This window comes from Vidua macroura, chromosome 2 (assembly GCF_024509145.1).
Source record: "Vidua macroura isolate BioBank_ID:100142 chromosome 2, ASM2450914v1, whole genome shotgun sequence".
NCBI classification, from domain to species: domain Eukaryota; kingdom Metazoa; phylum Chordata; class Aves; order Passeriformes; family Viduidae; genus Vidua; species Vidua macroura.
Window position 1 is genome coordinate 113,240,543 of NC_071572.1, and position 13,646 is coordinate 113,254,188.

At 44.8% G+C, this 13,646-nt stretch overlaps 2 protein-coding genes across 4 annotated transcripts in view; one reads left to right on the top strand and one right to left on the bottom strand.

Moving 5' to 3' along the window:
* The first annotated feature begins 41 nt into the window (after positions 1 to 41).
* On the top strand, positions 42 to 11,116 carry RIOX2 (ribosomal oxygenase 2). Of its 3 annotated transcripts, none has more exons than XM_053969931.1 (10): positions 42 to 124; positions 2,455 to 2,890; positions 3,974 to 4,093; positions 4,681 to 4,809; positions 5,520 to 5,623; positions 7,397 to 7,499; positions 7,807 to 7,972; positions 8,359 to 8,447; positions 9,741 to 9,851; positions 10,875 to 11,116. In XM_053969931.1, exons 2-10 carry the CDS (start codon positions 2,459 to 2,461, stop codon positions 11,034 to 11,036), a joined length of 1,416 nt encoding a protein of 471 aa, XP_053825906.1. In that variant the 5' UTR covers positions 42 to 124; positions 2,455 to 2,458; the 3' UTR covers positions 11,037 to 11,116. The 3 variants fall into 3 exon arrangements, with proteins under 3 accessions (XP_053825906.1, XP_053825908.1, XP_053825907.1); XM_053969933.1 differs by having other exon boundaries at positions 10,878 to 11,116; XM_053969932.1 differs by lacking the exon at positions 42 to 124 and adding an exon at positions 309 to 386.
* A 667-nt stretch (positions 11,117 to 11,783) lies between these two features.
* The window catches only part of CRYBG3 (crystallin beta-gamma domain containing 3), an 80,591-nt gene continuing 78,728 nt past the window's right edge, over positions 11,784 to 13,646 (bottom strand). The window contains exon 22 of the mRNA XM_053969838.1: positions 11,784 to 13,438. Coding sequence (XP_053825813.1) covers positions 13,350 to 13,438 — 89 coding nt within the window. The 3' untranslated portion in view covers positions 11,784 to 13,349. The remainder of the gene's footprint in view (positions 13,439 to 13,646) is intronic.

Consider the following 13,646-nt stretch of genomic DNA (forward strand, 5'->3'; position numbering starts at 1 on the left):
TTCCTCCTGGCCGCCCGGAAGCGTCTCCTCCCGTGACACCCAGCGCGGCAGCGACCGCCCCCCGCTTCCACCGGGCACATCCCGGCCCGACCCGATCCATCCCCTCCTCCCTGCCTCCCGCAGGGTGAGTGCGGGCTGCGGGAAGGGGAGGGGAAGGAACGGGAGGGGTGGCGGCGGGGCTGCGTGTCCCCGGAGCCGCCGTGTGCCCGCCTGTATTCCCGCGGCTTCCCGCGGAGCGAGTCCCGGCGGCCGCCGGGCCGGGCGGGGACGCGCGCTGTGTCCCTGTGCGAGTGACACTGGCGGCAGCAGCTGCCCCCGAGCGAGGCGGGAGCGGGCCCCTTCTGCTGCTCGGCTCTTGCTCCAGCCCTGCCGAGAAGGAGCTGCGGGTGTGGGGAGGGGAAAAATGGGATCGGAGCCGGCCGAGCTCGCTCGCAGCGCAGGGAGCCGGGGGCGCCCTGGGCTGCACCCAAAGCAGCGGGGCCTGAGGGAGGGAGGCAGGGAGGGGATCCTGCCCCGTGAGACCCCGCCTGGAGAGCTGCACCCAGCTCTGGGGTCCCCAGCACGGGAAGGACCGGGAGCTGTTGGAGCGAATCCAGAGGATGCCACCAAAATGATCAGAGAGCTGCAGCACCTCTGCTGTGAGCACAGGCTGAGAGGGCTGGGCTGCTTCAGCACGGAGAAGAGAAGGTTCTCCAGGGATATTTTTTCAGCCTTTCAGTACTTAACTGCTGTAAGAGAGACAAAGACTTTTTACCAGGGCCTGTAGCAACGGGACAAGGATGAATGGTTTTGCATTGTAAGGGGGTAGGTTTAGATTAGATATAAGGGAGGATTTTTTTCCAGTGAGGGTAGTGAGGCCCTGACAGCTTGCCCAGAGAAGTTGTGGCTGCTCCGTCTTCTGGAGGTGTTCAAGGCCAGGTTGAATAAGGCTTTGACTAAATAGATGGAGTGGGAGATGTCCCTGCCCATGGCAGCGGGTTTGTGCCAGGTGATCTCTTCCAGCCCAAACCAGTCGTTGGTTTGCAGTTGTGATAAATAACAAAACACTACAGAGAAGCACGTGGTGTAAATGAAGCAGAGTTCTGTGAACAGTACCTGTGTGAATTTAACTTCATTAGATGAATCTGAGCGAGCTGAGAGTTTGAAATGGTGGCTTTAGGTCTGGAATTCAAAACCATCAGTTCAGGGTTGGTTGCATTTGTGTTCCAGACATTTGGGGAACTCCAGTTTTAGATCCTAGTGCCAGCAGCATCTTCAGATCTTGCTGTCAACCAGGGACTAATTTTTGGTCTTTAATTTTTTTAAGCATTCCCTTGCCTCATGTAGAACAGTGGCTTCCTGCTGCTGGGAATGTCCATCCTGCTGGGAAGGTGGTGATGTGAGTTCCCTGCTGCAGGACTGGGGTGACCACAGGTTACTATTGAGGGACAGGCTGCTCCAGGAACTGCAAGTAAAAGCAACTCAATACATTGATAGCATTTGCTTTTGGGAGTAAAGGTGCCATTTTTACTCGGAAGTGAAAGCATCAGCATGTTCTGACTCCTCATGGGTTGGCTTCTCAGACTGGCTCAGACGTGCCCAGAGTCAGTTTGGGTTGGCCAGCCCAGAGCTGGCTGCCAGGCTGTGCTGCTCCAGGGTTGGGGCTGGCTCATCCTCAGGATGCTTAGCTCAGCTCCCCAGGCAGGCTTCTACTGCTGCTCTGGGGGAGGAAATGCTGGAGCAGACTCAAGGCAAGTCTGTCTGCACATGGTTTAGACCTACTGGTAACTCAATTTATGCCTTAACATTCCTGAGAACTTGGCAGCTAAACCATTTGTGAATTGACTTTTTTATTCTTGCATAATTCTACACGACATACTGTGGAAAAACAAAGTAAATGACTTTCAGCTTTAAAATTAAATGTCTGTACTTGTATGAAGGAATTATTTTTATTCTACATAAACCAAAGTTTGACAGCTTGGCAGAAATCAAAGCAGAATCTTGACATTTTGGTTTTTAAACTGGTACATTTTACAAGTTTTAAGCTTGTAGATTTAGTAATTATATAGCATCAACAGAAAGGCCTAACAATGTTCCCTCTTTTGTAAACTGTTTCTGTTGAAGGAAATGTAATAAGATTACAAGTTTCTGATCCTGCTCCCTCTCTCCACCTCCCTCTGCATGTTGCCACTCAATCTCTTAAAGCTGAGTTAATTTTTTTTTTTTTTTAATAATTTGGAAGCTCTTGCTACATGTCCACTTTTCCACAGGTTCTTTGTGTGGGTGGGTTCCTGCATTGGTAATGATCCATTGGGTTCCATCGAAGCTGGGAGCAATTAGTGAGCCCCTGCAGCCACAGCTGTTCCCAATGTACTGTGATATCCCCCAGGATAAGGCAAGAGCTGCTGCCCTGGGCCTGTGACCTCTTCAGGTTGTGTTTTACTGATTGTTCTGGGTTTCTCTCCCCTTGGACAGGAAGATGCCCAAGAAGGGAGGGAAGATTGCAGACCTGGGAAAGGAAACACAGGCTCAGTGCAAACGGCCCAGGTTGGACACAGCTGGTTCTCCATCAGTCCTGAGTTTTGAGAGCCCAGACAGCCTCTTCAGGAGCCTGATCTCTCCCATCGAAGAAGAGGAATTTTTCAGGGACTACTGGGAGCAGAAGCCACTGCTTGTTCAGAGGAATGATGTCCTGGTGGCTGCTTACTACCAGTCCCTGTTCCAGCTGTCACACTTGAAGGAGCTGTGCAGCCAGGGCCTGTCCTACGGGCGAGATGTCAATGTCTGCAGGTGTGTCAATGGGAAAAAGAAGGTTTTAAATAAAGAAGGTAGAGTGAATTACATGCAGCTGAAGAAGGATTTTGACCAGAAAAAGGCAACAATACAGTTTCATCAACCTCAGAGATTTAAGGTGGGATTGTTTCATTGTAATTAATGCCTGCTTTGTAATGTGGTGTGGCTTTTGCTGAGTGGCACTAGACATGGCTTTATATCTGCCCCCCAGGGGAGGTTGGCATTGCTGACCTGCTGGAATCTTTACATGAACTGTATTAAAACACAGTTTATACTTCTGCACTGCCCATCATGTTTCAGTGCTCTGCAGTAAGAACAAAGTGTGATTCATGCTATAATGCTTTTCTGTAATATTAAGTATGCTTTTTAAATGCATGTGATTGATGACTAGACATCTGTGCTTAAATTATCTCTTCTGCCCCACTTTTTCCTTGTGCAAACAGGGCATTTTGTACCACTTCCCTTTAATCAAGTAGTACTTGACTACATGTCAAGTACTTCTAGAACACTCCACCATTCTTGCCAATGGATTAACATTGAACTGCACCATGGAAGTGACCACCCCATTTTAGCTGAGTGTCCTCAGTCATTGTGTATGGGAAGGAGACAGTGGTGCTGCACTGTTGTAAAGGACTTGGATACTTGTAGGTACTTTGATTTAAGCAGTCCTTTTTTGTCCCTTTTTAGGCAGTCTAATTGTCAGGGGGGCCCAAATAAGGACCCAAATACACAGCTGAGTCCCACATGTAATGTCACTGACTGATCTCAGTTGTTGGCATCTCCTGATGTTTCCCTGTCACGTGTCTTGTACTCGAATATTCCCAAGCAATTTGAGTCACTTATAAAAGGTGTCTAACCTTTGTGTTATTCTCTCTTTGATGCAGATGGGATGATGGGTGGTTTGTTCTGCTCTATTTAGCCTCATTTTTGCCTGGTTTTGTATACTGAAGTACAGGGTAGAGAGCAAACATCAGTGTTCTCTTGGGGCACCAGAGTTTTTGGCTTACCCATTACTTTCATGGCAGATCTTCTTTGCTAGTGCAATGCTTGCCTTGAGGAGAAGCTGCTTCCCAGGTTGTGTATTCCTGTGGGGATGTCACCGTTCTTCCTCAGTGATGGGCTGGTGGCAGCCAGGCTTGGCTGAGCTCTTCAGTAGTAACAGCATCTCTTTTTTTCTTTTTTTTTTTTTTTTTTTTAATAGGAGGAGCTGTGGAAGATTCAGGAGAAGCTGGAGTGTTACTTTGGGTCTCTGGTGGGCTCCAATGTTTACATCACTCCCCAGGGGTCTCAGGGCCTTCCCCCTCACTACGATGATGTCGAGGTAGGACAACACCACCTTGGCTGTGGGACCCTTTGTGGGCTCCTGGCAGTGGATTGCCTCTGTGTGTGCTTCCACCTCTTCCCCACAATAAACATTCTAGAAAGAGTTCTGTTTTTCCACTGAAAACTTAGGGTAATTATTTGCAAGTGTTTCCTTATGTATTTTTGCTGAAATTGTACTAATAGTAATGGCTAAGTTTAAGTGACTGGAGAGGAACAGGGATTTCCAAATTCAGGATAAAACAGATCATACTTCACAACTCTTCTCTCTGTTGTCTCTATTTAGAGTACAAGACTTTAGTTCAAGTACAAGAATTTAGAATGTTAATTTCTGCATTTAGATATCTAAAAGGTAATGTGAAAGGAATTGTATTTGCTGTGCTGGGGAGTAGCTGGGAGCAGAGAAGGGGAAAACCTGTATTTGTCAGAAAAGCAACCTCTGCCAGTATTTCTGTCCCTGGTTCTGGCTTGGTTCCACAGACTTTGTGAGTCAGAAGATAAATTAAAATACCTGATGAGCTGGATGTGTGAGGGGCAGCAGGGCTTCCTTAGGCCCCCCAGAAAATTAGGATTCATGTTTTTTTGCAGGTGTTCATCCTCCAGCTGGAAGGAGAGAAGCACTGGCGGCTCTACAAACCAACGGTGCCTTTGGCTCGGGAGTACAACGTTGAGCCAGAAGATAGGATTGGGAGTCCCACACATGAATTCATATTAAAGGTATTGTAATTTAATTGCTTTGGGTGGTCTGGGCTGTGGTAGCAAGAATCATGCTTGGTAGGCTCTTAAAACTAGCTGATGTGACCAAGTTTAAGGACCATAAGGTTAAAATGGAATTAGATCAGTATTGCTCTATGAACTTTCTCTTTGTGCTGGTGTTTATAGGAAAAGGCATGAGTAAACTGATTTTTTTTCCCTTTGTGGAGGTAGTTTCATGTGATTTGCATTTCTTTCTTGTTTCAACTTCCCAGATCTATATTATTTTCTGTGGAGATACTTAATTTACATAGGTGAGAAGATAGGGGAGGAGGAAGGTTTTACTTGTTTTTTTAAGTGTTTTAACTAAAATTTTCAGACTATTTGACTTTTCTTGTGAAACACTGGCCTTTTCTTTCGATATGATCTGAGGAAATTCCCAGGGCACTGAATTACCAGCAGATTCATCTCAGCTGCTTTGTCCCCTTCCTGCAGCTCAGCAGGACTGTGCATGTTCTAGCATGTTAAAAGCTCGTGTTTGCAGACAGGTGCAGAGCAAATATTGACAGTAGGTTGCTTTATGTTGTTAAAGTGTACACTGGAGAATTGCTCAGTTTTGTGATTTTTAAAGAATATTTATTGTCAGTCTGTCTGCTCAGAGTTATTTTCTCTGGACTACAGTGAGGTTTGACCAAGAGGCCTAAATGTATCAATTCTCTTTCATTTTCCTGCAGCCAGGTGACTTATTGTACTTCCCAAGAGGGACTATTCACCAGGCTGACACTCCTCATGGGACCTCCTATTCAACACACGTGACCATCAGCACCTACCAAAACAAGTAATTCCTCTTTATTTCTTGTTTTGGATGGCTTTCCTTTGCCAGATGATGTTTGTGAGTTGTACAGACCTGAAGCTGGTGCTTCAAAGAAGTGATGTCCTATTTCTTAAAAAAAATAACCTTGTAATGAGCTCTGCTTGGGTCTTTCCTGTGTTCATCCTGTTCAGCCCTTGTCTGGTTTGTTTTCCTGTGGGTATCACAGGGATAGGGCAGAGATGTGGTGACATGGAATATAGGTAGATACCCCCCTATTACATAGGTGCCCTGCTGTTAGGGACAGAATCTAAGTGTTGAGGTAGCAGTAATTGAAGTTTTGGGGGAAGGAGGGGAGGGAGACCTTTGTTGTTTGAAGCAGCCTCTTTGCCAGGTTTTCATGCAGCAAGCTTGATTGCTTTTTAATTGCTTTATATATTATTTACCAGCTGGAGACTTCAATGTGGAAGATAATGTTACTACTGCAAACTCATTGCTGTCTTTAAAAAAAAACCCCTCACCACTGGCTGGAGTTGCTGTTCATTTCATAATCCAGATAAAGAGCCATGAGTTATTCCTTTCATCAGGTTTCCTCCTGTATTTGATGGTCACCCACACCTCTTCAGACAAATTCTTCCATGCAAAATATTCTCTGCTAATCTGTGTTCTTCATTTTCTACCCTATGCACGAGAGTCAGATTTCTTTTGACACAAGTCGGGTCCTTGTCCATTGTTGTCACACAGGGAAAAATGCTGCTGCTGCCAGCCAGCTCTCAGGTGCTGGGCTTGGAGTTATGGGCCTGACTTAGGAATTGGGAAGGATTTCTGTTAGCTGCAAAACAGGGCAGAACAAGTCTGGGCATATTTTAGATAACTGAGATAAATCTCTAACCACCAGCTGTGCCACTGTGGAAGCCCAGGCAGTGCTGCTGGTCGCTCTTCCTGTGGCCAGTGTGCACAGCAGGGTTTGTCCAGCTGGATCTGTATGGATTTATTGGCCAGGCAGTGCTGGGAAGCCAAGGGTTCAGCTCCTTCTAATGGGATTGCTGGAGATTTGCAGCCTTGTGGGGAGTCAGTGCAGTTTCTCCATGGCTGCACCAGCCCAGGGCCAGTCCAGTGCGTGACTCGTCAGGAGCACATTCCTCGGGGATGTCTGTCATGGCTGAGCAGAGGAGCAGGAAAATCTTCAAGGCTGCTCTTCTTCCAAGGTGAAAAAGTGGAATCTTCATCCATTAAGGTTATTGGCAATGAAGTGTAAGAACCTTCCCCTGCCCCTGCTGTCAGCAAGTGTAGGTAAAGTAAGCAGCAGTCCTGGTGTTTTGATTGGGCTTGTAGATGGAAGTATGATGTGGAAACATTTCCCTGGAAAATTGAAGAGAATTTGAAAATAGCTGTGGAGGTGGCACTTGCAGGTATTTTTAGGCACCAAGACAAAAGGGACATCTCTGTTGAAGCAGAGTTTGTCTGGACCAGATCACAGCAGGCAGAGAGGCGTGCACGTGTGGGATGAGCAGGAGAGTTTGGAAAAGCAGTGAGTAGCTGAAGGCATTTGCTGGCAGATGGAAACTGGGGGCAAGAGGAGCACTAAGAAGTAAATGTCCAATTCCTTTTACTGGCCAGAGTTTTCTTCCCACTGGGTAGCAGACAGTGAAACATTTGGGTAGACGTGGAAAGAAAAAAAAGGGACTATAATAATTGTTTTATATCTTAACACTAGTTAGAAGAAAAAAAAAAGTAGGATGTGTATTTTATTTCAGTGGAACTATTTCAGTAATATTTTTTCTTCTTCCTGTCCTTCAGCTCTTGGGGAGATTTTTTACTGGATGCAATTCCTGGCCTGGTGTTTGATACAGCAAAAGAGGACATGGCACTGAGGACAAGCATTCCCAGGCAACTGCTCATGGTTAGTAGGTGGGACTCAGGGAATAATGGTGCATCCAGGTGATCTGTCAGACAGAAAAAGTTCTGTCAGGCCAAGCTTCTGAATCTTTAAGTCAGTGAAGCTGTGAATTGTTGTGGGACCTCCTTATGGTGGTCCTGTCCTGCTGCTTTAGCTTTGATATGTGAACAGCTCATGGGGAACGTGTGAAGGAAACAAAGCTTGGTTTGGGACTTAGCCGAGATAAAAGAGGAGTGTCCAGATTTTTCACTGCTTTGCTGCACTGCTTTAGGCCTGGTCTGTTCAGCTTGAATTCTCTGTGGATGTTTAGCAGGTGAACACAGCTGACTGCTCCAAAAAGCTGAGCAGCCTTCTGAGAAGGCTTGCAGACAGTCTGGAGAACTCCAGGGAGCTGAGATCATCCGACATGAAGAAGGATTTCATCATGCACCGATTGCCGCCGTGCTTGGGATGTGACTCTGATCCTTTGACTCCAGGTAGAGTTTGAACTTCCCAAAACTGGCTGATGTGATGGTAATGGCCAAGTCTGCCTCTTAAACCTTGTAGCATTTCATGGCAGGCCAAGATCACAGTCTAGGCCCAGCTCTGTGTGGTGCCTGACTTGTGTTTGCACACCTCTCTTGGTCAATTCCCTGTGTCTGGTAGGAGAGATGACCCGTTTCCCTTAGACTGAAATAAAGGTTATCCTAGAATTAAAAAGTCTTTCTCATTGCTCCTTCCACCCAAAGTTTGAGAACTTGTGGCTGTGGAAACACAGGTTAACAAAAAATCTGGCTACGAGAGAATGGGCAGTGCACAGGGGGCTCAACTTGTATCATGTCTGGTTTTCTTCCTTTCCTAAGGGAGAATTTATTCTTCCTAGGTGGGAAATTGCCAAAAATAGATAGCAAAATCAGACTGCAGTTTAGAGACCATGCTATCATCACTGTGGAACCAGATCAAGAGAATGCTGTAAGTATAAGAAGCCCCCCTTGTATGCCTGGGGTGCGGAGTGGGAGGCATGTGAATTGTTGCTCTGTTGTGCTAAAAGGGTCGTGCAGTTCTGCTTGGTTGGGTCCTGCATCCCATTATTGCTGTTAAGAGATCCTGGGGCTGTTTGCTGAGCACATTCCAGCCTTCTGGAGGGAGGTACAGAATTATATTGTCTGTGATTCTGCATGGCTTTTATCTGAATCACATGGGGTAAGTCATTACAGCAGCTAAAATGGCCTCTCTAGCTCTTGATAATACATTTTTCTTTAAATTCTTTGTATTTAAGAACATGAAGAAATGATAAAATTAGGGTTCCTGAAGAGAGGGAATTCTCTTGGTTGCATTTAGTCTTCACTACTCAGTTATCTCTATACCTAGTGGGTGACAGTGGAACTTACTAATGGTTCCACAACATAGATAGATACTGGCACCTTGCATCATTCTGTGTTTACTCTGCTGCTTAGCTGTGAGGGTTTATTAGTATGAAATTACAGAAGTACTTTTTTGTTATCTTACTTTAAAAAAAAATGCTGTTAGGGACAGAATCTAAGTGTTGAGGTAGCAGTAATTGAAGTTTTGGGGTTTGGGGGAAGGAGGGGAGGGAGACCTTTGTTGTTTGAAGCAGCCTCTTTGCCAGGTTTTGATGCAGCAAGCTTGATTGCTTTTTAAGCAATCAAGGGGAAACACATAAACAGGATGGATTATTGTGTAAAAGTTTTTTTGTGTGGTTTGTTTTTTTTTTTTGGTGTTTTTTTTTTTTTTTTTCTCTTCTTTATGAGTGGAATGTGTCCCTCCAAGAAAAACATACCAGAACTTTCTGATTTTTCTCCTCCATTTTACTTGTGTCCATATTAATGTGAGACTGTGTAGGGTTTGGAAACTTTTTTTCCCAATTTTATTGCACAGCCTTGACCAAGGATTGATAATGGGCATGTGATTTTTAAGAGACAGATCAATCTCTGAGATTTATTGATGCACACCTGTTCATTAAGACTCTTCAGGAGAGGTGCCTTAAATGGCCTGTTTTCTACACAGCATCAGTCCTGTGACTTCAGCAGGGTCAGTTTTAAGGCAGAAAGTTGCAAATAGATTTTCAGAAGTGTTTTGGGGAGTCCTTTCTTGCTGTGGGAGGTGGCTCTTGGGTCAGTCCATTGAGGTGACTCGCTTTCCTTGCTCTAACAGTGGCCTGTGGAATTAAGGAGCTGGCACTGGAGTGAGGGGAGTGTGAGGGTGTGGATCACCTGTGACCATTTTCTTCCTGCTGTCTTTTAGGATGAAATTCGGAGGGAGATGGTTTATGTGTATCATTCCTTAAAGAACAGGAGAGAAACTCACATGATGGGGACAGAGGATGACACTGCCAGTGAGGATGGCCTGGCACAGGTTTGTTCCTGCAAACACACCTAAAATTTATCTTACCACTGTGGGTTTGGCTGTGTTCTTCAGCACCCAGCGTTTTTCAGCCCATTCCCAGAGTACCAGGATGAGCTGAAGCTGCAACACAGGCAGTGAACAGTAGAACTAAGTGATGTGATCTCATGCTTAATTAACCATTTGAGATGCTAATGGGATGTCCTGTGCATGCCCCGTGGCCCAGTTAGCAAAGCTGCTGGAGCAACTAAAAGCTTCTCTTACTTGTGTATCCTTCAGCAGGTCCTGTCTGAGGCTGCTGGAGATGTAGCACACATTCATTCCATGGGGATCACTGTGCCTCATTTCTGTCATGTTAAACCTGTGTTAGCTCCTGTATGCACTGCAGCAGCCTGTGTAGGGCTGCTCACTTCAGCCTGGGGCAGGTCAGCACTGGCACTAAAGCCCTCACTCTTCTAAAATGTAATTCAGGTCTGCACAACTCCACCACGGTGGCAGAACAGAGCATGGCTTGGCCATTGCTGCAAGGCTGTTATTTTCCTTTTGAGGTAAATCCCACTGCTCCTCTAGAGCTGAGGCTGGACACTGGTACCTGAACTGCACACACATATTCCCCAGGATCTTCCTTCCTGCCCTGAAAAAAGAGTTTGGGAATGAAGGACCTCTGTGCTTCTGTGCCCAAAGACAGCATGTGTCAGCTAGAAATAAAGCTCTGTGACCTTGCTAAAATAATGGCAAGGTTTAGTAAGAGGGTAAATTTAAAATTATTTTTTTTTCTTCTGTTTGGAAACCACAGGAAGATGTCACATGTGCCATAACATCCCTACCTTGTAAAGTGTGCTATAGCATGGAAGAGTTACTTCTAAGTAAAATAGATCCAGATAAAACTATCTTTTGAGGCATGCTCTCACCAACAGGAGTGTGCTGTGGGAATGGAGCACATTCCTGCTGCTCCCTCCCCACAGCCTCACACACTGGTGTGTGATAAAGTCACTGCACTTTGCTGAGGGGCTTTTTCTGTCTCTTCTTTCCCAGCAGACTCACGGGCTGCGCTTCCCTTTGTCATACTTGGATGCACTGAAGCAGATCTGGAGTAGCAGCACTGTTAATGTTAAAGAGCTTAACCTTACCTCAGATGCAGAGAAAGAAAACCTTGCCTTGTCACTCTGGACTGAATGTCTGATTGAAGTTCTTTGATGCTTTTGTGAATGAGCTGCTCCTGGCTACTAAGCATCTCTTGAGACCAAGGTTTATTAAATTAAGTGTTTTTAAATCCATCCAGCCTCTGGCTTGTAGTGCTAACAAAGCATTGCAGTATCTGTACTTTGCTGCTTTGCTGTCCTTCCACACTTCTGGGAAACTGGGCACGGGGAAAAACACGTAAGTGAGCCACAGCTCCAGGTTTGTGGCTGGATGAAGTCACTCCTAAGTGCCCCCAGTGCTGTGGTGTCCCCTTCCCTCTGGAGAGCTGCTGGGCTGTGGAGGACATCTAAAGTTATACATGGAACAGGCTCCAAAACCTTGGGCATAAAATATTAACTTGGTTTTTTTTTTCATTTGTGAAGTTCATCAGCAGGAAAAGCTGTTTGATTGCCCTGACAGAACAAAAGCTTCCTGGTAAAAGCTGTGTGTGCTGTTCCCACAGGGAAGACTTTGCCCAAGAAAACCCCTTTTCCCTCAGATGCTGCCATCCTTGGAATAAACAAACAATAATATTTATCCTCTACCTCTCCTAGCACCAATTTCAAGTAAGCCAAAAGCCTGTAGCTGGAATCTATATCTTCAATATTCACTTGAGTGGGTTTTGATGAGTCTGGTGCAGTTGCTTTTATACTTCATTGATTTTTAATGTGCAATCTCATGTAACAACACATTCAATATACTTATCCCCCTTTTTTGGCCATTGGAAAAGAAATATTTTATAGGAATGTGTTCAACATGTGCTGAAAACTATTATTTAGTTTATTTAAAAAGAAACCAACCAGCAAAATGTTTCTCCTAAAAAGTTTTATACAGTTAAAATATACATGCTTTAGCATTTTACATTCAAGGTCTCTTAAGTACAAAAGCCTCCTTTATTTTGTTATGTAACACTGAGACACCAAGTATGATCTAGTCATTCTTCATTTAAAAAACTACAATTTTTTACACAGACTTTTAAAATTTCATATGGAAAGTCACATGCAGAACACTTGATGTACTGACTTATATGGAAAAAAGCTTAACAAGTGCCTTAGTTGAAAAAATATATACATACCTTTGAGGATCTTACTCAAACAGCAGATTTATGATAATTTTAGAATGTAAAATAGTAAGTGCAAGTAGATTTTTTTTAAATAGTACTAGATAGAACTCCATTTCATACAAAAATAGACATCCATATATTTTATTTCTATGGCAAACTTAGAGTTATGTCTTTGTTTGGGGATGATCCTGTTTGAGTGCACAGCTGGCATAGCTTTTGCAATTGCAAATATCTGTCTTCAGCTAACCTGAACTCTTTAAATAGTCCTAGAAATACATACCCTGACTGTACAAATGCTGGAAAAAAATATTTTCAATGAAGATTAATTTAGTGCTGCTGAAGCCAGGGAGCTGAGGGCCTTCTCTTCCACATCAGGTGTTCACAGTCTTCCAAGGGGCTGTGGCTGAGCCAGGAAAAAGCTTTGGCTCTGTTGGAGCAATAGCTGTGGTTGCATCGTGTGGGAATTGAGGAGAGCCCTGGCGCTCCAAGCTCTGGACCATCAGTTGTCCTTGGTGCCACGGTGACCCTGCTGTGCAGCCACGCTGCTCTGGGAACATGAAGCCAGCCCTGGAATGCAGGCTGCTGGCACCTTTGGAAATACATGCCAAGGTCAGTTGGTTTTGGTGCTGTTAAAAGCAAAGAAGACAAAGGCTTACCAGTATCATTTAGGGGGTGAAAGGCCCCTGTATTGCCTCTTTTCACACACTGAGCTGGAATTCCAAGCTGTTCCTTGGTTCAGTTCAAAGGTGTCTTTATGAACAAAACAAATTTCATTTTAATGAGAGACATGATTCAGGATCGCTTGGAACCTAAACAGTTTCACTTGGGACGTAAAAGCCCAGCTCAAGTTCCTTGAAGCTCATCTGTGCATTCACTCCTCAATGAGCTTTCAGCAGTGTTAGAGGAAGGTAAAGACAGCTTTCTGAAGAGCCTTTCCACTCTTAATTCTTGCATTTCCCGTGCTGCAGAACCTCTGCCTGCTCTTTTGCAGTTACCTTTCATACTTCATAAGAAGAGTAATGGTGACTTTCACAGGAGCAGCCTCTGCAGAATCTGCTTCCCTACAGAGAGACATTGGATCAACCTCCCATCTCCCAGATTTGTGCAAAACTCAGTTCTTTCAGGAGCTGGCGCTTGGCATGAAGGAAAATAGAGAGGAGTTGCTGCTTATGGTTCCAGTGGTGTGTGACTTCAGTAGTTGGGTTCTTTTTTCCCCTCTACATGTTGGTAGCCCACAAGAAGTCCATCAGTGGGGTGGATTTTACTCACAATATTTCAATATCCCATTTCTGTGAAGGTTTGTTTTCTATTGGCTGATTCATAATGATGTGATTCTTGTCATAGTAATTTCCTCCTTAAAAACAAAAGGAAGTAATGAAGGAAAAGCTTTTGAAAGAAATACTCATAAAAATTATACACAGTCTTTGAGAAGCGTGACTAAGTAGGAAAATCAGCTGAAAAAGAGGAATTCCATGAGGTAAGGGGCTGGTGTCTGCAACTGAGCAGTGACAATTTTAACCAGCCTTCTTTTTTAAACTCCTTTTCTTTTTATGAGCTAATCT

Bases quoted from the DNA above. Each gene is read 5' to 3' on its own strand.
- RIOX2 (XM_053969931.1), top strand. From the start codon at position 2,459: ATGCCCAAGAAGGGAGGGAAGATTGCAGACCTGGGAAAGGAAACACAG. The intron at 7,500-7,806 runs GTTAGTAGGTGG...GTGGATGTTTAG, and splicing joins TTCCCAGGCAACTGCTCATG to CAGGTGAACACAGCTGACTG. The intron at 9,852-10,874 runs GTTTGTTCCTGC...CTTCTTTCCCAG, and splicing joins GTGAGGATGGCCTGGCACAG to CAGACTCACGGGCTGCGCTT.